Here is a 23,248-nt window from a genome sequence, read left to right as displayed (position 1 = left end):
AAAGATAAGCTGTGACAATTAAATGGCCACATTTCTTTTTATTTTATCAGTATGATTGGAATCTAAGTTGAACATGATAAGATGTACACAGCTCTTTCTTCTTCAGAGTTTGAAGACATGATTTTTGATGTCTAAGTTCACACGGAAACAAGGCAGAAAAGGATGCAACTTTGAAAACCAATTTTTACATTCCATTTGGTTGTAAAGTAATTATTCAATATATTATTTTGATTTTAAAAACTAAAAGCTTGCCATATATAGTTGGATAGTATATGGTCATGAAATCATTGGGATCTTTTCCCTTCCACCTGTGGTCAGTGGCAAAAGATTGCCCAAATCTATTTTAAAAGCCTACTTAAAAAAAAAAATCATTTCAATGAAATACGAATTATAGTAAATAAGAATTATGATTCCTTTTTCTATGAAATGTCAATAATTAGAGAAATAATATTAAAATCCCCAAATACCTCCAGGATAGCAATATTCAGGAAATAATATTATATGGTAAACATTTTTAATAAACAGCAGCATAAAGTAATCAGTGTTTAATATCATCGCTGGTGTGTGAAATACAAATGCACATATCCTCAATATAAAATAGCCTTTTTGTCATTACATCCATGCTTGTCTACTTGAAATGCCCATAATAACAGATCAAACATTAAGTAATACAGTGATTAAATGCATGCAGTGAAAATAAGAAAAGATATGGGAGGGCAAGATATCTGAATATCACCATGATATATTTGAAGGAAATCTATATCGAGTTAAAAAGAAACAAACAAAGGAAACAAAGAAACAGACCGGATATAAAAATGCAGAGATATATTTTCACTTCTGTGATACAAACCATAAACATAGTTTTGTGCAAAAAAAAAAAAAAAAGGAAAAAATAAGGAAAAAAAAGAAAAAGATCTGAAAATAAAGTCATCTTACAAAACATTGTCAACAAAGCGAAGGACATTTTTCAGTTTGTGAAAAAAATACCATTTTAATACAAAAGGGACTGTGTTATGTAGTATCACAGTGCTATCACAAAATACATTATTACAAGTGGTTTTGAAATTTGATTTGCTCACCTTAATGACTTCAGTAATTATAAAATGTTTAAAATAAATGTTATAGTTCTTTATAAAAAACTAACTTGAATTTACTTTTTACCATAGTAATGTTTTTCCAGAGTACGTATTTTACTGGCTCACGGAATGCTAATTTCCCTTTAAGGGACTCCTAGAAAAACTCAGATTCACTGAAATCATGTTTACTTAAAATAATAAATATCCTTGGAAAACAATTGATTGTCGTATGATATACAAAATTGTGGTTTGAATCTTCATCATTAAACAGTTGCATAGCAACAAAAGGATCCAAATATTCTCCTCTACCTAAAGTTAAGAAATGTAGCTCTTGAACCAGCTTACTTATGCCACAAAAATATTTCTTAATTTATCTTTCAACAAAACTGGATATAGCCAATTCTTTGAGTTCACAGTACCGATAAGTCCATGTTCATTGTTTGAAGATTCAGTGTTTGGGAAAATTGCAACACATTTGGTAAACAGATTTCCTTGATTTCTCATCCTAATTGCATTTTTTTTTCTTTTTACAAAATTGAAACATCAATGTGCTTTACATTCTCCTCATCAGATATCATTTCCAGGAATTATTTTATATCCTGTAAAGTCTCTTTGTAAGTCTCTTTAGTTGTAAAATAGTAATGATTAAAAAAATGAGACCTTGAGACATTGTTCTTAGAATAAAGGAGTTATTTTTTAACAAGAGAAAAATCTAACATAACATTCCTTTCTATATAGAACTTGAAACCCATAAGAATTCTAAACTTGGCAAAAGATGGCTAGTAGGTAAGTGGCATGAAATGCACATTTGATGCCTCCCTCCTAAGGCAAAAATGATTATGTTTCTTCTATTCATCAGCTTCAAAATTTCAATTCATGGTTATCTTTGAAATGAGAATTCAGTACCTGTGTTTTAAAAAAATACTGTAATGTTTTACAAAATAGAATTCATAGTCTTTGGATTCCAACTAATACTATGAATAAATGGTCGTAACTCCTGGTGCTGGAATAAAATCTATGAACATTTCCAGATCAGAAAAAAAATAAAGGTGAGAGAAACTTTAACTAGGTATCGGTGTCATAGAGTTTCCTACTTCCCCAGAGTCCATTGATGGTGGGCCCCCTACGCCTAGGAAGATTCATATTCAGGAGGTTGTAAGCACTAACGTGCTGGTCTGCAGCCATACCTCTATTCTTCAATCCTATTGTTCCAGGGAAGCTCCCGTGAGGCTGCCCCATGGGAAACCTTGCTCCTCTCCCAGGGGTGCTGATCTAGGCCGAGGGACCATTTTCCTGACTGTGCTTCCTTTGGTTCCTCATTTCTAATGCAATGGAGTGAACTATCAACCAACAATCAATTCCAGCATCCACGTCTAGCCTTCTTATGGTCTGATGCCCTATATTATTTCAAGGGCTTGTGTAAACACACTGTGGAAAACGATAATGTGGAAAAGGCCTTCGTGATCAGCAGAGGAGATTCACAAAGAGGCACATTCTGTACCTTCCCAAAGAAGCCCCACTGTGTAGATGGCCTCAGGGGATCTTACACTTGTCTTATGGCTCGTTTCCATCTGGGAATTCAAATTTTGCCTACAGTTTCCTCATTGATCCTGAACATCATTTTCATACAAGAATGCATAGAGTCTAAATTGAATCAACACAATTCCTGAACATTTGTCCTGAAGATAAGACAGCAGGTAGACAAATGCTACGGTATATACATTTTGGGGAGAGACCAGTCATGGCGAACGGAGGCAAATACACAAAGCACCATTTGACTTTCCTTTTTGGTTTGATATTTAATCACGAGATTCTTTTCTTCTTCACTGGTTTGCAGTTTTTAGTACGTGAAACCAGATGTACCAATCCCAATGCCATGTCGTGTACCCCTGATGGAGTGTTAATCCCACAATGTTTTCTTTTTCTGGCTGGTTGTCTGCCCTGCTTGGTAAGACACAGTTAAACTTCACAGAAGATACTTATTGCAATGTCTGCTAAGTGAGAACCTTACTTTAATAAAAACATTTGAATTTAAATCTTTTCTACGGCTTTCTAGTTTTTCCTGTATACCACATTTACAAAAGTCATGCATTTTACAGTTCTGCAGAAATCATAGATTCGGTGTGTCCGTGAATATTGGAGTCTCCTAGCAAAGACGGTTGCTTTGAGTCTATTTTGTAGGGTTTTTGAGACTTGTTGCCAAAAACGGTGATACCCATTCCACTGGGATGATTTGGAATCGACATGTGTGGTAGTAAGGGAATGTTTGCTTCCTGATTAGATCCTGAAGAGGGCAAGCTGGTCACATGACCAGTGCTAGTCGACCCACTGGCACTGCTCGGGGACCGACTCTTGGGAGGCGGGCAATGCTGAATCACTCTGGGAGGGCCTGTCGGTTGGTAGTGGGTAGCTGGAAATGCCGCATAGCCAGGAGGTATTGGGTATCCATTGATGGGGATAAATCGCTGGTTCTGAGGTATTGGTGGGCCAATGAAACCAGCAATCTGGCCCTGTGGTGTAATACCCTGGCTCGGGAACATATAATTGGGATATCTGGGGTTACTGAGATTACTCACTGGGCTGGCGCTAAGGGACGTTGTCTGCGTGGTAGCATTTCCCCCTGAAGGAGTAGTGGAGCTGGTGTGACTTGAAAGTCCCTCCCAGGACCGAAGCCGGACATGGATATCTTTAAATCTTGGTCTCCTGGAAGGAATCTCATTCCAGCACTCTGTCATGAGGCTGTACATTCTGGGCGGGCAATCTTCGGAGCATGGTAACAGCTGTCGTTTCCTTACCATTTCGATCACTTCCTGGTTACTAAATCCATAATACGGTTGCAGTCCAAAACTGAAGATCTCCCACAAGACAACCCCAAAGGACCAGATATCTGAATCAGAAGAGAATTTGCCATACATGATGGCTTCAGGGGGCATCCAGCGAATGGGCAGCAAAGACTTACTCTGCACCCTGTAGTAATCGGCAGAGTAGATTTCTCTGGAAAGCCCAAGGTCTGAAATCTTTACATGAAGTTGCTCTCCGATTAAAATATTGCGAGCTGCAAGGTCCTTATGGACAAAGAAGTGACTAGACAGGTACTCCATGCCGGCTGCAATCTGAATTGCTATGTGCAGAAAATCTCCATGATCCAGGCTGGATTTTACGGTCCCGTCTTCGTCACTGCTACAGCCAACATCAGAATGTGGGGAGCGCATGATAAGGAACTCATGGAGATCCCCCTGATTCATATACTCAAAAAGCATACACACAGGCTGTTCCTGAGTGACAGCACCCAGAAGGCAGACGATATTGGGGTGGTGTAGTTCGGCCATCAGGGAGGCTTCCTGTTGAAATTCTGTCCATTGCTGGGGGTTGTTATAGTCTTTCAAGGTCTTTATAGCAACCAATTGAGCATGGTCCATGCCTGGGAGATAGAGATGGCCCTTATAGATCTTTCCAAAGGCACATTCCCCTAATTCTTCCATAAAACGTACAGCAGAGAGTGGCAGCTCTTTAGCCTTGCTCTGTGTAGAAAGAAAGGAAAGTGTAGTTGAAAACACTTAAGGCAAGACATCGTGGCATCTGAGAGGAGGGGTGGGGCATATAGAGAAAAGTTCTAGAAATCAGACCAAATAAAACACCGTAGGTCTATAAGTCTTTAAAATTGCTGGCCACAACTTAGAGGAGGTGCCACAGGTAACTGTCTATCATTCCACTCCGATCCCCACCCCCCCATCTACATCCCCTGCTCCAATGGCAATTTCCTGCTGGAGCCTACCGTCTTGCTACTCAAAGTGTGGTTCTGGGACCAGTAATATCAGCATCTCTCAAGCTTATTACAAATGAGGGCTCTTGGGCCCACCTCAGACCGGCTGGATCAGAATGTGCATTTAACAAGAAGATCCCAGGTGATTTCACTGAACATTACAGTGTGAGAGGCGCCGCTGGAGAGAATACAGCCTTAATTCTTAGCCTGGGACATAGAGTGTGTGTGATCTGGTCCTAACCCACCTACCCTTGCTACTTCTCTATATGATAGCATCACATTATTTAAATAGGTCTGCTCAGTGACCACCCTTAAACACCATGGCCATTCTTGCCTAATACCTCTGTTCCTGCAATGCTTTCTTATTCTTAGGATATTTATTGTGGGAAAAGCCATAGAAACCACAATGAAAGGCTGTCCTCCTGAGCGCTCCCAGTAGAGGTAGGGAGCTTTGGAATCCACTCCTCTCTGCTCATCAGAGTTTTCCTTCTGAAACTCTTCGTGACCACTATGATCTTTGCATCCTCTGGCTTCCTTTTGCTTTAGTGTCTGAAGGCCACCACATGCAAGAGGCAGTGTGGGGGCTGGTTACATGCATGGCCTCCAAGTCAGACAATTAGAGTTTGAATCCTGCCTTTCCCACTTACCAGCTGTGTGACGCTAGGTACAGTATTTAATCATCCTCTACCTCAATTCCTTCATCTGTAAAATGGGATGATAATAATTGATAATAATTGCACTTATCTCATAGGGTTCCTATGAATTTCTAATAGATTAACATTTTTAAAGTACTCAACATGATGCCTGGCACACGATAAGGGCTATTTAACTTTTAGTTATTACCTTGCTGTTGCTGTTCTTTTTATGAATATTTTTTCCTCTCAATCACATTTCATTTCCTTGAAGGGAGGCATTTGCCCTTCATACCAATTGATAACCTTACAGCTTCACAAGTGGGTTGTTTACTAATTGACCTTAAGACAGACAGGAAAAAGGATCTAGCTCACAACGAAAATACTAAATTGTGACATTTGATCGTGGCTGTAATATTTGAAATTCACCTCAAATCTAGCCTGACTTTGAGATGAATTTATTAAGAAAAAGATCATAAAAGGAATGCATTTGTACATAAACTGATTAAAAAAATTTTTTTAACGTTTATTTATTTTTGAGGCAGAGAGAGACACAGCAAGCATGGGGGAGGGTCAGAGAGAGAGAGGGAGACACAGAATCTGAAACAGGCTCTCTGAGCTGTCAGCACAGAGCCTGACACGGGGCTCAAACTCACAAACCGCGAGATCATGACCTGAGCCGAAGTTGGACGCTTAACCAACTGAGCCACCCAGGCACCCCAATACATAAACTGATTTTAAAAATAATCTCTGCACTTCAAATATTTTAGAAAAAGATGATTGCCCTGAGTATTCCAATTAAAGGTGGCAATGTGGCAAATACATATGGAATTCAGAGCTCTCTGTGCAGAGTTTAAAACAACAGTTTAGAAAACGAAGTAAAAATATTTCTCTAATCCAAATTGTATTAATTTAAAATTCATGATGATTAGCTCTGTTCAAGGCTGATTTTCCAGGGCAAAATGCCCATTAACCTAATTATATAAGTGTAAATAAACATGTAGGAAAATACTCACTTAAGAGGATGAAATAAAATTGAGAATTTTGAAACATTAATTTGCCCATGCAAATAATATTTCCTATTATAAATATGTCTCATTTATTCATTAAAGCAGATCTCAAGGGGTTTGTATTTGGAAATGTCTTACAGGAAAGTTACTTCTGCTTAAAGTAATGGTACCACATTGATTTAAACATGCAGTAAATTAAAACTTACTTATTGATCCAGTCCTATTCATTATAGTATTGCAGGAACAAAGAATTAGAAACAGCCTCAATGTCTACCTAGAGGAGACTGGTTATATTAATTATGGCAAAGCCAATAATAGAATATTACATAATTTAAGAACGAGCACATTTTCTATGTGCTGATATGGAAAGATCTCCAAATCTTATTGCTAAGTCAAAAATAAAAAGCGGGGCACCTGGGTGGCTCAGTCGGTTAAGTGTCAGACTTCAGCTCAGGTCATGATCTCATGGTTCATGGGATTGAGCCCATGTTAGGCTCTGTGCTGACAGCTCAGAGCCTGGAGCCTGCTTTGGATTCTGTGTCTCCCTCTCTCTCTGCTCCTCACCAACCCCCCCTCAAAAATAAACATTAAAAAAATTAAAAATAAATAAAAAGCAAAAGAATAGTTAATGCTGCATGCTGCTTTTGTGAAAGGGGTGAAAAAGAATGAATATATTCATGTTTATTTGCATATTTATTGAGAAACTGATTTGCTTTTTTAAAAAAATTTTCATTTCATTTATTTTATTTTCTTTTATTATTTTTAATATAATTTATTGTCAAATTGGCTTACATACATTTATATTAGACAGAGAGAGTGCAAGTGGAGGAGAAGGGTAGACAGAGAGAGAGAGAGAGAGAGTGAGAGAGAGGGAGAATCTTAAGCAGGCTCCATGCTCGGTGTGGAGCCTGATGCGGGGCTCTATCCCACAACTCTGGGACCCAGCCAAAATCAAGAGTCAGATGCTCAATGGACTGAGCCACCCAGACTCCCCTGAGATGATTTTGCTTTCGTGGGAAGACCAACCCAAGGTGAATTTCTCCTGCATGATGTTGGGATTTCTATCACAATTTTTCCTAATGCTCTAATTGAGTCCAATTTATGCAAAGGTCCCCTGAATGGCATAGTAGGTGTTACTTTTGGACCTAAACAGGATCTCTAGGCTTTGGTAAGAGAGAAGGGTATGGGACTGAGCAATAAAAAATTTTGAGGGAAAATAGGAATTCATAACTAAACTCAAGGAGTATTTGGTATTAGGACTACTACCTTTTCCTGCCCCTGCTGGAACTAATCCATAGGAAGTGCAGTATATTCAAACTGTGTGGCCTTTGGAATCATACCAATCTGAATTTGCATCTTGGACATGTTGCTTTCTATTAATATTAGTTAATAATTGTATAACATTTACTAAATGTTAGATACTGTCCTAAGCACTTAACAAATATTAACTCATTTATGACAATAATCCTGTGGGGGTAGGTCCTATATCTTAGGTGGTTGACGTTGAGCGAGTTTCTGAACTTTTCTGAACCTCTATTTCCATATCCATGAAATGATATGCAATTTACATAGTTACAGTAGGGATTAAATGCAACAATGTATGAAAGTAATTTCCACCTAGTAAGTAATCTTAAATCAATCTTATTATACTTATTGTGGAAGAAATCCAGTAAGTGAGGTAAATGCAAATGACTTATATCCATTTATAGCCTTAAGTACTTCTAGCCAGTGTTCTATAATTCCCTTTATGTTGTGGTATTTATTTATTTATTTATTTATTTATTTATTTACATTTATTCACTCTTGAGAGACAGAGAGACATAGCACCAGTGCAGGAGGAGCAGAGAGAGAGAGGGAGACATAGAATCCGAAGCAGGCTCCAGGCTCTGAGCTGTCAGCACAGAGCCCAGTGCAGGGCTCAAACCACGAACTGTGAGATCATGAACTAAGCCAAAGTCAGACGCTTAACCAACTGAGCCACCCAGGCGTCCCTGTTGTTCTTTTCATAATGCATTTGGGGCACCCGGATGGCTCAATCAGGTGAACATCCAACTCTTGATTTCAGCTCAGGTCATGATCTCAGGTTGTGAGATCAAGCCTTGCGTTGTGCTCTAGACTGAGTGTGGAGCCTGCTTGGGATTCTTTCTCCCTCTCTCTCTGCCCCTCTCCCCTGCTCACATGCGCTCGCTCTCTCTCTCTCTCTCTCTCTCTCTCTCTCTCTCAAAATTAATAAACACTAAAATAAATAAAAAACGCATTACATTTCCTCCTATTAATCTTTTCCTGTTTGCGTGTAGTTATTAGTAAAAAAAAAAACACCTTAAAATCTTAAAAATCTTCAATCTCAAAACAGAGAATTTGTTTTGGAGCCCGAAGGTGGGTACAATTTGAGTGACATGTGGCCTGCTCCTCTAGGATTCTGGGAGATGCATATGGGTGGAGGGAGCACCCATGTGGAAGAGTAGATGGTAGCAGATGGGACAAGGAAACAAGCTGGCCAGGATTCTGGGGTCTGGAGAAGACGGGTGGACAGGACCTTGGCATCGGCCTGACACATAGCCCCTGGGGCTTCACAGCTAAGACGGGCTGCGTTCCCCTGCACTGAGGTAAGCAAATTAGTTCTCTGCTATTTGCCTTTGGAAAAAAGAACTCTTACTCTTAGCATTTTGCACATGGAGAAAGAGGCTTGAAAAGCATCAAGAATTTTCAGAAGAGCCAAAAGAACCACACTTGCACTGCAAGCCCTTCTGTTTTGGGCCACACCATTTCTTTCTGAAATCAGAGAAGCCTGTTGGCGGGCAATCCCAGTTTGACACAGAAGGCCTCTGGAGGCTTAGCCTGGGGCCTGACACCTCACAGGGCTGTGAGGTCAGCCTTCAGTGTGTGGTGGCTCTATGGACTTCTAATTGTTCTTTTCCCCTGTTCAGACACATGAGAGCACATTTTGACCCCAAGTGTGTCTTCTCAGATCCCACCCATACCCGGTGGGCCATATGGCACAGAGTCCCAGCTCCTGTCTAGCCTATAGAAGGAAGGAACACCAGGGCTTGTCATAACCAAATTTGGGGATTCCCTTTGGAAAGAAGCACAGAAAGCAACTAAAATGGCAGATTTCACAAAACCTTTCTTGGGAACACCTGTGCGGCAGCCGGCCTAGAAGTTACCAGAAAAACTGCTCAGAGCTTAGTTTCAGGGGAACAATTTACACAGTGATTTGCATTTTTAAAATGCTCAGGTTACTTGGTACAAATGTGTCTTAACTATAGACTCATTTTCAAATTTTACATAAATCCTGAACTAGTTAAAAAATCATAAAAACTCTTAAAGAAGCAGTCAGTAGACCCTACAGTGACGGCAGGAAATTAGCTGTATTGTTGAGGAACAGATGGTTTACATTATACAAACCCTTTAGGCTAAACTTGTTTAGGTCTGGCATATTGTAAATTATATTTTAGTAATGAAAGTGAAATGACCTCTGCTTGACCTCAAGTGGGGTTTGTCTGTTTGAACCCAATGTCGTGGAAAACTATGAAAGAAAATGAAGTCATAAAGTTTTGGCAGCTCAATTTTGGCTCATTTCAAGTTAAGGGGTTATAAATCTGTTTAGTTTTTGTTTGACAAGTATTTGTCATACAGGGATGTACAAAATGTAAAGAAGTGTAAAATACACATAAGGCACAGTGCCAAAGTAAACTAAGTACAAAGGAAAACTGAAATGAATAGGGTCCTGGGCTCCTATCTCTTTATCACTCCTTCCATTAGTTGAATGACAAGATGGGCTCAGTTTATTATATGCTGTAAGGCAATTAAGTACCTTAAAACTGAAACAGGCTTTCAGTTTAAATGTTAACATTTTTGCTTCTCAAAGTAAACACACATCTGCCTCACTGAGGTTTTAAAAATTCTATAATTTGGGGGGGGGAGAGGAGGAGGAAAAATCAAAGTTGATGTAGAAGTTGATACATTATTCTAAAATCCGAATCTGCTTCTTTCCTTAGAAATTTTTGAACAGCAACTCTCTTAGGGTTTGAATGAGCAGGAGGAAAAAGAAGGGAGAACATTTTAGATGACAGTCATTTAGATGTGAGTCAGATGTGACTCTTGTGGTCCTGTCTAACCAGCCGATGGAGGCCAGGCTGATGTTGGTGGCTTCCTTCACCTGAGTGACAAATACTAAGTGGGGACATGTGATGCTTTTAGATCTATTACCTTTGGATATGAAAGCAATGGACCAGGAGTAGGGTTGTTTTGTTTTTTTTTTACATTGTAATTATATAGGTGGTAGATGGATAAGGAGGACAGACTCAATGACTTTATCTCTTTCCACCTTTGAGAAGTTACACCTTAGGTGATAATACATTTCAAATGATTCCTCTGGGTGACAAAGCTTATGACTAACCTGCCGTTTCCTGCCCACTCTACGTAAGTGATGGCTGTAGGAAGAGGGGGAGGATTTCGACATTTGCGTGCGGCAGGGATCCACAGATTTGTGACTTTGGGCTTCTAACCTGAACAGGGTATGAATGCTCTACTTTTGAGCCCAACTTGAAGTTGGACACAGATAAAAAGCTGAGTGACATGAGGGGGAGGGAAACAGAACCCAGAGTGGTTCTCCAGGACAGGAAGGTGGCTCCAACGGCAGATACTAAAAAAGAACTGAAGTTGTATTCATACAATTGACTCAAACCATCCTCTGTAGTCCCTGCCATCCTTGTAGTGGTTCCTTTCCCACCCCCTTTTACAAATCTCATTTGCTGATTCTAGCCAGACCCAAGTATCTTGAGGAGATGAGCTACAATGGATTGAATACAGTGGCATTTTTCCTCAGCCTCATTAAAATTAGAGGGGGATTTGGGGTAATAGGACATTAGCAGGTCCTTTTTTTTTTTTAAGCAAAGTTCTCCATGAGATCTATATTCCTTGGGGACTTGCTTGCTCTCTAATATCATCTCTGATATAGACTATATCAGCATAGTCTAATTCAGAGCAGGCATTGGAAGCCCCTGGAAGGCTTGTTAGAACACAGATTGCTGGGCCCCACTTCCAGAGTTTCTGATTCTGTAGGTCTGAGGTCCTGCATTTCTGACACGTTCAGGTGATGAGGATGCTCCTGAACTGAAGGCTTCACTTCAAGAACCAGCAGAATATGGCTTTCTGGGTCAGACAATCACTAGCAGTCTGGATCTCTACTCCTTGCATGATGAATGACCACAATGTGTCTGAAGAACCTGGTTGAGCAATTTTGACCTATAGGAGCCAGAGAAACTAATACTTTGCTTCAGAAGATGCTTTGGAAATGCCAGCTAAAGAAAAGATAAGGACCACTGACTGGTGTTTACTGTATTTGTATTCTGCTACTATCTTAATGAGATTCAAGGCTTTGAAATTAAATCACTCTATCGCTTGGGCTATGTCACCAGTTTATTCTATTTTCATGTGCAGCCTGTGGTGGGGGATCTTTTTTCATAGCTGGTTGTATCAGTCAGTCAACTGATACTGTATATGCTATATACCAAAGAGTATACATATAGAATAGTATATGAGGACCCATGCAAGAAGCATGAAGAGTAAAGACAGCTCTTGTCGTACATGTCTGTAATCTTGAGTTTAACAATAGCTACCATAGATTGAATACGTGTCCTGTGACAGACACTGAGACCATAATAAGGCCTATGAGCTGATTTTGGAGCGCTTATATGTTAGGCTGTTAAGTACTTTGTACATATTAACCCCTTTGACCCTTACAGCAACCCCATGAAATTGGTCACTCTGCCTATTACCCCCATTTTGCAGGTGGAAAATATGAGAAAGAGAGTGATTGCACAGCTGGTAGGTTGTATGTTGGACAGCAGAGTCTGTCTTCCCGATGACTTCTCTAGGTGCTTCGTGCATCAGCTTGTTTCATCGTCATCACTATCCCATGAGATTCATACTGTGATGTTCCCATTTTATGGATCAAGAAATCAAGAGGTTGCTTAAGAAGCACACCTATTAAGTGGTGATGCCAAGATGCAAATTCAACTACGTCTGCTCCAAACCTGGAGCATTCTTCCAGCAATAACTGGCAATTTTCATTTTGATCCTTAAAGGGCTTCACCATTTTAAAAGCATAGGGGCGCCTGGGTGGCGCAGTCGGTTAAGCGTCCGACTTCAGCCAGGTCACGATCTCGCGGTCCGTGAGTTCGAGCCCCGCGTCGGGCTCTGGGCTGATGGCTCAGAGCCTGGAGCCTGTTTCCGATTCTGTGTCTCCCTCTCTCTCTGCCCCTCCCCCGTTCATGCTCTGTCTCTCTCTGTCCCAAAAATAAATAAAAAACGTTGAAAAAAAATTTTTTTAAAAGCATAAAGCGCACTGGTAGAAGACTGGAATGTCAAGGTATAGTTGCTCTCGGTCTCTGATCTAGATCTTACTCCTGTTGATTCTCTGTTGTCCTCATTAGTTGACTGGGACAAGTGAAGAAACCCTTTCCACAGCAGCCTTTGCCTGAGCTGGGCACAAGAGCCCTGGAGAACATATAAAATAGAGATTTCTTTGTATCTGGACTTAACTGTTGACAGAGCTTGCTTGACTCCAAAGCCTATTTTCCATTCTTGCGCATTTCCCTGGTTCTGAGGTAAGCAGTGTTCGAACTGTAAAGGAATGGACTCTACTCCTAAATGGAAGTGATTATGTTTTAAAAACTTAAAGGCCACAGGCATTCATTTTGGGAGGTTATGGACATTCTCAAAGACTACAGTCGAACTAAGTGCCTTCCAGCTAAGTGCCACCAAATTCTGGAGGGAGTTTCAAGCAACAGTTTGCCACATTGGCCCAGAGTTCAGCTGCACTTCTCTGGAAGTGATTTAACTTCAGAAGCAGTTCTTTTCTGTACGACGTAACTTTCTGATGGTTACTTTGAATGTCTGGTGGTGACCAGGGTTGATTCTGTGGTGGCTACTTGACCATGTCAGTGGGAGAGCTTCTATCCTGCCTGGAAACAGGCAGAACAGAGGCCAGTAATTTCAATGTCAGCTTGAGCCACCAAGTGCTCATAACTTGAGCTCGTGTGTTTTGGTCCACCTGAAAGTTACGGCAGTCGAGTGAAATGGGGAAGAACGTGGGCTCTGGACCTGGGCAGACCCGGGTTCAAATTTTGGCTCTGCCACTTAATAGGGGCATGAAGACTCACTTTTCTTACTCCCAATCAGGCTTAAATCAGCACCTACTTCATAAGGTCATAATGGAGATTCCATTGAGATAATGTCTGTGATGTACTTTAGCTTATCGGCAATACCACTTATAATATATCCACTTCTAATACTCATCCTCCCCACAAGTAAAGTTTCTACAGATGTAGCTTGAAGCTGAAGCTCTGTACTGGAAGCCTCCCAGCCCTAACCATCAAACCCTCTCCACCCTGACGGATTTTATCCAGGGTGTCAACAGGGTGTGTGGGGCAGGGGATTTATGCTAACTCAATCAGAATGGAATACCAGAACTGTCCAAAGAGCTACCTCTAGTATCTTTGCTGTGCTTCCCCTGCCTGTCTCTTCACCCAGCTAATGCTGTGGGCTGCGGGGTCCTATAGCTTCCTCCCAACCCACATTATCCTGTGCACAGCATTTGGTAGTTGACTGAAATATTTGTGGCTGTTTGTATCATCACTGTACCAAAATAATAGTAACTTCTAGCAATCAGGTTCCTGTGAAGTGCCAGACACACTATCTCAAATTGTCAAAAATATCGGATGTGAGAGTGATCTGCCTGTAACATCTGTCACCCCACTGATTGCCAGGGTTGATTTGGCTGATCAGGCTACCTAGCAGGTGTCCCCTTCCTCCCTCACCACTCCATGAATATCCCTCCTGAAGCTGCCTGCTTGGCCAAAGAAGATGACCTTCCCTGATAGAGAAGGACTGTTCTTTGGTCAAGGGTATATAAGAAGCTGTGCTCCCTGGCTAGAACCTCCAAATAAGAAAAAGAAAAATCTCTAAGTACTCTTTGTATCCTTGTGTTTTTTAAATTTTGTTTTGCTTTGTTTTAAAGTTTATTTATTCATTTTTAGAGAGAGGTGTAGGGGGAGAAGGGCAGAGAGAGAGGGAGAAACAGAATTCCAAGTAGACTCTGCACTGTCAGCACAGAGCCAGACATGGAGCTCGAACTCATGAATTGTGAGACCATGACCTGAGCCAAAATCAAGAGTCAGATCTTTAACCAGACGCTTAACCAACTGAGCCACCCAGGCACCCCTATTTGTATCCTTGTTTTACAAGTGAGAAAACAAAGGTTCGGAAAATTTGCTTAAGATCTCATGGCCAGTAATCAATGGAACACAGATTTGTAATCATCTCTCTCCTCTCGGTCCTTGCCCTTTGGAGTATAACAAACTACCTCCTGGAAATAGACTAAAAAAAAATGTGGCTGTAAAGGTATGTTAGGCCTGGAGATTATGGATCCTTAGGTGCTGGGAGCAAGGATTCTATAGCTTGAGATGTGTCCTTCTAGATTAGGGAATGTATATCAAGTGGGAACTAAAGCAATGCCAGAGGATGAAATAGAGAGAGAGAGAGAGAGAGAGAGAGAGAGAGAGAGAGAGAAGGGGGAAGAGGGAGAGAAGTAAAGAGGAACTGGAGGAACCAGTGAAGGAAACAGAGGGGATAGGAGGAAAGCCAAGAGAAAAAGTATTTCAAGATGGTGGTTCAGAATGGCCAATGCTTCAGGGAAATTAAAGAGGATAAAGACTTGGAAAAGGCCATTGGGTTGAATTACATCACTGGTGACTCCGTAGAGGGCCCTGTCAATAGAATGATGAGATCAGATGTCCAGGGAGACAAAAGCTTTAAGGACTGAGTGAAAAAGTTTTCGAGGACATTTTAGCACCAAGTGTGGTGACACTGGGTAAGGTCAGGGGCTCAAAAGGGGTAGCCAGGCCATAGTAGGGCTTTCTAGATGGAAGTATGTTGTTGGCAAAAGGGACAGGCCCAGAGAATATAATCAAGTGTCAGTACCTTCAGCAACTACTTTGGCTGGAAAGGAAAAGGAGAGAGGAACTTCCTGGAAGTGAAGAAACAGAGAAGCTGGCAAGAGATGAGGGTAAACGGAGAAAATAGAGCCACCAACTTCAGAAAGCTAGGCAAATCTTGCTTTCCCCAAGTGTTCCTGATACCAGCCAGCCAGGAGCTGCAGGAGTCTGACCCAAGGCCTATTCAGGCCTTGGCTGTGCCCCCCCGCCCCCAAGCCCGACCCACTGTTCCTTATCCTCTATTCTCAAACTCCTCTATCTCTCGACCCATCTATGCACCAGAGTCCCACGTAGGTGAGTCACATGTCTCACAGACAGAACCCCGCCCCCCATCCCTGCCACTGTGCTTGAGTGGGAGGCTGGGCCACCTTCCTCACTCCCCAAGGAGACTGCTCCACAACTTTTCCCCCTTACTGACAATGCCCTGTTTTTCAGACACGTGACAGTTGGGGAGTTGGAGGGAGAGGCAAAGGAAAAGAATCCAGGAGAAGGGAAGTTAGGGTTTCCCAGGCTTCTTGGAGAAGGTTCATTTTCCACAGTACTTTAAAAAAACACCCACTTGCATTGTAAAATTTGTAATTCAATGTAGAAAAATCCTACTGAGTTCATGCATCACTAGAATACTCATCAGGGAATTTTAAAGATGGAAAAGACAGGTTATCTTATCCAACTGCACGGCTTGAAATCTGCTTACCAAAATAAAAAGAAAACAAACTGACAGTAACTTATATGAACAGGGTCTATTTCATTCTCAGAACTGCTGAGAAAAGTGACACTCAGGCCAAGTGACTTCTCAGGGCCATGGGGCAACTGCAGGTGGAGCCATAGGGGCGTCCCCATCTTCTGACTGCGCACAACTCAGAGTGGAGGTGCCTCTCTGGTCCACTGGCTTGCTTTCCCCACAGGTCAGAAAGAAACTCAAACCTCCTTGAGCTCTAACTTCCAATTGCCTCACCTGCCTCTCTAGAGACTCAAGCCAGGTCTGTCAACCAGTTTGTCCTTGACTGCTGTTGTCCCCTCTGGAGGGTATGGGTTTCTAATCTCCCTGAGGAGCTTCTTCTTAATCCAAAAGTGTGTGTGTGTGGGGGGGGAGGGGTTTAGCAGCTCAGCAAGTGGAGAAAGATGGAAATCATTTAAACCCCGAAGGCCATATTCATTTGGATCAATAAAAACCCTGGAGTCTTGGACTTTTGAATTGACGGAGGAGAAATAAGAATAAGGCTTGGGCAGACCAGTTTCTATGCTTCATTCTTTTACATCTCAGCCTCCAAATATCCTTTTGATTTTACTCTGGTAGGGTGTTTGTTTTCAGGACTTCTTTCTTTCTTTTTCTTCCTTCCTTCCTTCCTTCCTTCCTTCCTTCCTTCCTTCCTTCCTTCCTTTTTTCTTTTCTTTTATTATGTGTGTTCTTTCCTTCTAGATTTTATAGGTACATGTATTATTTACGTGTCAGTGACCTTTCAAAGCACTTTTAGAGATTGACTGTTTACAGTTAGGAATTTTCTTTAAGGTCTACAAAGTCCTTTGTGCTTTTTCCAGGAAAGGCACTCAGTAAGAACCAAAACAAACAACAGAATAATTCAAATTTGATTGGAGCCAAATCTCTTAAGAGAGTAAGACAAAGAGAGCTAGCATTTGTTTTTGTTGTCTCCTTTCCCCCTCCTCAACCCAGTCAAATATTCTTGAGTCATTCCTACATCCAGTGTGGTTCAGAATTACTTGAGGGACGTTTAAGGCTGAATTTTAAGCCCTGGGTTGGAGAAATCTTGGCACTGGCAGATTTTGCAAGGGACACTTCAGAAATGATGAAAACAATGTTTACTTCACCAAGTCTTTGGGAAAATCGGGCTCAGTATATTTCACATTTGTCTCTACAACCACAAAGGGTAGAGGACTATTACTGCTCTGGCCAAATTTCACATGCCTTTGGCAGGATTGGAGCTATATCATTCAGACGTGAGGCTGTTACACAAGCCTCTTAAGGATTTATCACAAGCCAGGGTGATGCCTGTGGTTAGTGTTCAGCCCAAACTGACCAAATGGAATCATATTTAGTTGTTTGCCTGACCCCCTCCCACTCTCCCTTCCCAGCATGATTTGTTCCGTGAAAAAGTTATTATGGGGTCAGGCAAGAGCAAGGACTTTATTTAGTCATGAAAAATCCTATGTTCACATTTCATCTCTTCCAATTTCTAGCTCTTTGATTTTGGACAAGTTACTTAATCTGTATGAGTCTCACTTACTCTGGTTGTACAGTATGAATAATAACTCCTATTTTACAGAATCATTGTGAGGATTAAATAAGATGATGACTATGAAAGTTCCTGGTATAGTTCTTGATTTGTATCACTTTGTATCAGTCGACCCACATTAGCTTTCTCCACTTACGCCAGAAAACTCTTTGAGACCTTTATCTGAAAGACTGCATAAATCCAAACCATCATGCCTATTGGATGTCATGCTTTGCAAAACAAATCTCGCTAAAAATGGAACTGAGTTGCAGATTGAGGCTGGCCTGCAAAACTGACAATTTTCCCAAGTGGAAATGACTCTTCCCGTGGTTCCTGCCATAGCAATGAGGAGCCTGCCCTTCCAGGATGGTGGCGTTTGCACAGTGACCAACCCCATCCGGGTCTCTCTCTCATCCAGAGTTCTGGCATTTCTAAGGTTTCTCAACATTTAATAACAGAAATGACAGGGAGGGGTGCCTGGGTGGCTCAGTCGGTTGAGTGTCTGACTTCAGCTCAGGTCATGATCTTGCAGTTCTAGAGTTCAAGCCCCACATGGGGTTCTCTGCTGCCAGCGCAGAGCCTGCTTCAGATCCTCTGTCCCCTTCTCTTTCTGCCCCTCCCCAACTTGCGCTCTCTCAAAAATAAATAAACACTAAAAAAGAAAAAAAAAAAAAGAAATGATGGGCTAAGACTCTCACAGAATAAAGACTACTGCACTGGAACTTTGAAGTATGGGAAATGTAAAATGTCAACTAGGCATTACTTCACGAATATGCAATCAATCTTACCCCTCTATTTTCTTCTAGTACCATGTAAGGATTAAATATGACATCATATCACATGCTGTAATGTATGTAAGCTGACTAGCTGGCAGCTAGGATGTCACAAACAGGTGAACCTCCACCTTTACCTGTCCCCCAAGCCACTTAGTAAACCCTGTGGTCTTCATGTTTTCTTCATTTTTTTTTTTAATGGTAAAAATTCCCACTTAAGAGAACTGTGGTTTTGCTTGGGACAGAATACTTAAAAATGAATTTTTAAAATTTAAGAAATCCAAAAATTTTAGGAAACAAGGTTTCTATAGGACTACAAATAGGACTACAATAGAAAAAAAAAAAACATTTTAAGACTTCTTAACTTAAAAAAATCCACTGCACAGCAGACTACAATCAGATGAGGGCTATGTGTCAGTCCCAATATGCAGCTACATCTACTTACAAGTTAAAAGAATTAGTTAATTTGAGCATGAAGACATTTTTTCCCTAAAATTTTATTAAAGTGATGCATCTTCTCTTTATGAAAGCCAAATGAATAATATGGCCACTAACCCACAGAGAAGACAAATATTTGTAGAATGAGTGAATGAATGTCCTATGGAGTTGGGATAAGAAGAAAAGACGGGCTTTTTGGAAGTTTTCTAAGTTATTTAAATGAAATATTTTTGGTGAGAGGGCTGGGATTGAGGTTCTGGCTTTCTGGAGAGAAAGCCTCTGTTGTGTTTCAGCTTTAAGATGTGGTGTGTGCACTCCATTTAAGGTAAGGGCTGGTGACCCTGGCTTCCTTGCCAGGACCTGGAGCAGCCCACATGCTGAAAGATGAGGAGGAAAAACAAAGGAAGTGGATTGATTTATCACAGAGACAAGAAGGCTAAGGTAGGCTATCATAAAACAGTATTCAAAGATTATAGGAAGGACAACACTTCTCTTTAAATATACTTAAACCAAAGAGGAACAGATTTAGGTCAGGCATTTAACCGAACTTAACTCCTGGGTTAGGATTTAGGTTTTGTTGTTGTGGCAAAAGGCACATCACATAAAACTTAACCGTTTTTAAGTGTATAGTCTACGTACACTACTGTGCAATACAAGGATTTTTTGATAGTGAAGTTAGTAAACCATGTTTGTTTGCTTTTTTTTTTTCTCTGTTCATCTCTTTCAGGTTCATTGGAAGAGTATGGTATTTCCTTCTTGGAAATTTTGAAAAATAGGGGCGCCTGGGTGGCGCAGTCGGTTAAGCGTCCGACTTCAGCCAGGTCACGATCTCGCGGTCCGTGAGTTCGAGCCCCGCGTCAGGCTCTGGGCTGATGGCTCGGAGCCTGGAGCCTGTTTCCGATTCTGTGTCTCCCTCTCTCTCTGCCCCTCCCCCGTTCATGCTCTGTCTCTCTCTGTCCCAAAAATAAATAAACGTTGAAAAAAAAAAAAAAAAGAAAATTTTGAAAAATAGCTCACATTCTGAATCCTTAGGAGAGATGATGTCCTAAGGATTCTTTCTAGCCCAGACTTGATGGTAAGGCAGCCACATGGCTGGCCCAACACTGACGTGCACACACTGACGAAAGAATGCTCAGGCTGCCTTGGATACAGTTAGAGATAGATAGTTATGCTGAAAATGAACTCTATAGCTTGTCAACTCTGATTGTAGATCATTTGATTTCTAAGCTGGGGAGGGTGATAAGTTTTGCTTTAACCTGAAGCCTATAGAATATATGCAGCTCTGTACTGCTGATTTTACCTTGGGTTTATATGCGCTCAGCATTGACATCTCCACGTTTTGACCTCTGACATGTTTCGGTTGCCTCTGGACTGGCGGTGACGATGACTTCTGGTTATTGCGGCAGACGCAGATAAAAAAGAAGAGAAAAGCAATGGCCAGAGGAATAGCAACACTTGGCACCAGTATGTACAAGATCTCCATTTTATTCTTCTCCTTGGAGCCCTTCGAATCTGGGTACAGAAATAGAAAAGAGCAAAAGTCATTCTGGCTCAAATAACATGTATAATACTACATTGCGTAGTTTAAAATGACCTCCTATTCTTCTAGACACACAAATTCACTGGAGAAAAAAGGAACCGTTGCTTATTACAATTTGTTTCTATCAAACCTTCAACATAATTTATTGAAGTTTAAAAGTTTAAAGTTCAAGTGTTTAAAAATTGCAGAGGGACATTATGAGGCCTTTGCATGTGTGTGGGTCTCCCTCTGATCTTGCCTCTCTTTAGCAGCAGACCTGCATTTCTCTAACACGTTAAGAGTTAAACATCATGTGAAAGGACTAGATACCCCTAAGGGCATTGATGTGGGTCACAGGGCTCTTCTACAATTGGCTGTTAGCCCAGAACCACCACAATGTGATGTTCCAGAAATCATGCCCTTGTCCTGGCTGGTTTGGATTTACAGGGCCACTCCTGCACCTTCCAGAATCAACATCACTTAAGAATCCTGGTCCCAGTTTCCACAAAGCCACTGGCCTGAGAACATGGGAACCTGACTCAGTCTCTGATGAGCTGTGTGGCCTTGAGCAAATCATTGTCCTGTCTGGGCCTCACTGCTACTCATCTGCAAAAGTGAAGTATCTATTTTGAAAAGTGTCTACAATTTCCTCAAGCACAGCATCGCTGCATAACCTGATGCTTTTTTGAAATCCAAGAATTCCTCTTAAATGATTTCATATGAACCCAATAATTATGAGTACTAACACTGTGAAGTATATTTTTGAAATCTTATATATCTACTCTGCCATTGCTAGGAAAAGTATATAATATGTATAGAAGACATGAAGCATACTTCTTAAAAATGGACTTGAGTCTGACCTTTAAATTCTTTGGGCATATGTTAATAAATTATTTGACTGACAAAACAAACACAAGAATTATGGGCAGTAATTAGAGGGGTTACATAATGCATGCCCTGATCACCAATAACCTCATTGGCCATCTTGCTTTAAGAAAAATCCAAGGTATGAAAATTCAGATTGACACAAAATTCAGAGATGATTATTTACTTAACATAGAATTAACCATGTATCCATTCACTCATCTTCCCACTTGTTCAGTAAGTCAATAAACAAAAGCTACTACTGCCAAGGACTATTCTAGGTACTGGGGATATAAAATTAAATACGATATGTCCTTTGCCTTTAAGGAGCTCATGGTTGGGTAAGGAAAACAGAGAAAAGGTAATTACAATATGTTGTTAGAAAGGCTGCAAGGGAAGTATGACTAGAGTGGTCGAGAAACCCAGAAAGTCTCTTTAAACAGTGGCCTTCCCTAGTACATATAAAAGAGAATAGACTATACATCATTCTTGCTTGCATGCACCTGCCTTGGGAACCTATTATTCAGTGAGATATAGCAGTAACTAAATCACATTGCCTTCTCCCTACATAAACAGACTCAATACATGAAGTTAGGGAGGGGCACCAAAACCTGGGTGTTGGGACTGTGCTGTGGGTTAACCCTCAGAGGGATTTGGGGAGGAGTAAAATATGCTTATCGAGAATAATAAACATAACAGCTTTAATATTTACTGAGTGTCCTCTAGCACAAAATCATGTTAGCTATGGGCCAGGTACCGTTGTAAGTACTTTTCATTAACTCATTAATTTTATCCTCACAACCAATCCCATGAGGCAGGTGCCATCCTTATGGCTATTTTTATAGGTGAGGAAGTGGAGGGACAGAGTGGTTAAGTGACTTGCCCCAGGACATGCGGCTAGTAACTCAAAAGCCAGGACTCCTCCCCTGTTGGTCTTGCTGTAATAACCTCCTACTCTAGAAAGTCCACTGCACTGCCAGTAATTTGACAATGGCTATTGTTTGGCACCCATTTTCTTATGGTAGGATTTCTCTGGTTTCACAGAGGTAGGAAGGAGGCAGGAGGTCTGAAAGGTGGGGAATGACACAGAAGCTTTGCTAGATGTGCTGCCTTTGCACTCCCCACTTTATATACAGTAGCAGGTAAACGTATAAGCCAGGCATCTCTGGAGACCATTGTAGTCATTCTTGTCTTTGGAACTCAGTCTCAGTCGCTTTCGTAACAATTGTGTCTGCATGTCTGCGAGTGGATGGACAGAGAGAAGGAAATCACATGGAGGGGCATCTGGGTGGATCAGTCAGTTGAGCATCTGACTTCTGCTCAGGTCATGATCTCACAGTTTGTGAATTCGAGCCCTGCTTTGGGCTCTCTGCTGTCGGTGCAGAGCCTGCTTCAGATCCTCTGCCGCCCTCTCTCTTCCCCTCCCCTGCTTGCTCTCTCTCTCTCTCTGTCTCTCTCTCAAAAATAAATAAACATAAAAAAAGAAATCACATGGAAAAGTGTTTACCACAGGGCATAGCAGATGGATCTTCTATAACAGGAATATAATAGATCTAGAATAGATTATCTATCTAAGATCTGTCTATCTATAGACACTTTAGAGACAGTGTGGCAGAATAAATGAAGTGTATGTCTTAGATTCAGAAACCTCTGAAGACCGACTTTGTCATCATCTATGTAACTTTCATTAGGCACTTAGCCTCTCTGTGTAAACTCATCTATAAAATGAGACCAGTAATACCTATTTCACAGAATTGTTGTGAACAGTAAATGAAGTAACACGGAAAGTATTACTGTAGTACCTGTTAAAACTAAATCAGTCGATGTTTATCCCTTACCCTTAGAATAGAAAAGGATTCAGAGATAAAAACTTTGGGCTGGAAATTCAAAATAACCTTAAGCAGGAAAGAAACTTTCTGACCTTCACCTCCTCATTTATTCAA

General features: G+C 41.0%; 1 protein-coding gene across 2 annotated transcripts in view; it reads right to left on the bottom strand.

Annotated features, from left to right (window-relative positions):
• Positions 1-18: 18 nt before the first annotated feature.
• The window catches only part of ROR1 (receptor tyrosine kinase like orphan receptor 1), a 398,988-nt gene continuing 375,758 nt past the window's right edge, over positions 19-23,248 (bottom strand). For both annotated transcript variants that reach the window (XM_023257832.2, XM_045035962.1), the window contains 2 exons: positions 20,223-20,434; positions 19-4,597 (listed from right to left, as the gene is read on the bottom strand). In XM_023257832.2, the coding sequence (XP_023113600.1) occupies positions 3,170-4,597; positions 20,223-20,434 (1,640 nt within the window). In that variant the 3' untranslated portion in view covers positions 19-3,169. The remainder of the gene's footprint in view (positions 4,598-20,222; positions 20,435-23,248) is intronic.

This window comes from Felis catus, chromosome C1, assembly GCF_018350175.1.
Source record: "Felis catus isolate Fca126 chromosome C1, F.catus_Fca126_mat1.0, whole genome shotgun sequence".
Classification (NCBI taxonomy): domain Eukaryota; kingdom Metazoa; phylum Chordata; class Mammalia; order Carnivora; family Felidae; genus Felis; species Felis catus.
Note: the sequence above shows the minus strand (reverse complement) of the source record. Positions and strands in the feature narration are given on the sequence as shown.